This window comes from Grammomys surdaster, unplaced genomic scaffold (assembly GCF_004785775.1).
Source record: "Grammomys surdaster isolate TR1022 unplaced genomic scaffold, NIH_TR_1.0 134628, whole genome shotgun sequence".
NCBI lineage: Eukaryota > Metazoa > Chordata > Mammalia > Rodentia > Muridae > Grammomys > Grammomys surdaster.
This window is the reverse complement of record NW_021622270.1, coordinates 6,768-7,173: the sequence shown is the minus strand read 5'-3', so window position 1 is coordinate 7,173 and position 406 is coordinate 6,768. Positions and strand designations below refer to the sequence as shown.

The following is a 406-nucleotide window of genomic DNA, read 5'->3' as shown; positions in this document are numbered from 1 at the left end:
ACAACAACATCATTCATGTTCTCATCACTACCCACAGCCACAGACCTGCACTCCCGAGACGGGCACTGCCCATTCTCCCTGAGCTCTGATGCCACCTCGCAGCTGCTATCCTGAATCTTCTGCTCCAGCGCCTGCATGTCAGCCGTGAGCTGCCGGAACTCCTGGATTCTCTGTGTGCTCTGCTCCACGCTCTCCATCTTGTGTTCAGATGCCCATGTAAAACAACAGTAGTAACATGTGTAGTCCCAGTGCCCCACAGCATGACAGGAGAGGAAGGCAGGAGAGTCCAGAGAAGCTTCAAGGGTCAGCTCACCTGGCACACACGGGCAAACAAGAGGCCTTGTCTCAAAGACGAGAGGTGAGCACTAACCCTGGAAGATGTCTCTGACACATACCAGGGTATGTA

The 406-nt window shown here is 53.9% G+C and overlaps 1 protein-coding gene across 1 annotated transcript in view; it reads right to left on the bottom strand.

Moving 5' to 3' along the window:
• The window catches only part of LOC114615710 (KN motif and ankyrin repeat domain-containing protein 1-like), a 4,937-nt gene extending 4,740 nt beyond the window's left edge, over positions 1–197 (bottom strand). Inside the window, exon 1 of the mRNA XM_028761366.1 lies at positions 46–197. Coding sequence (XP_028617199.1) covers positions 46–197 — 152 coding nt within the window. The remainder of the gene's footprint in view (positions 1–45) is intronic.
• Positions 198–406: the final 209 nt, after the last annotated feature.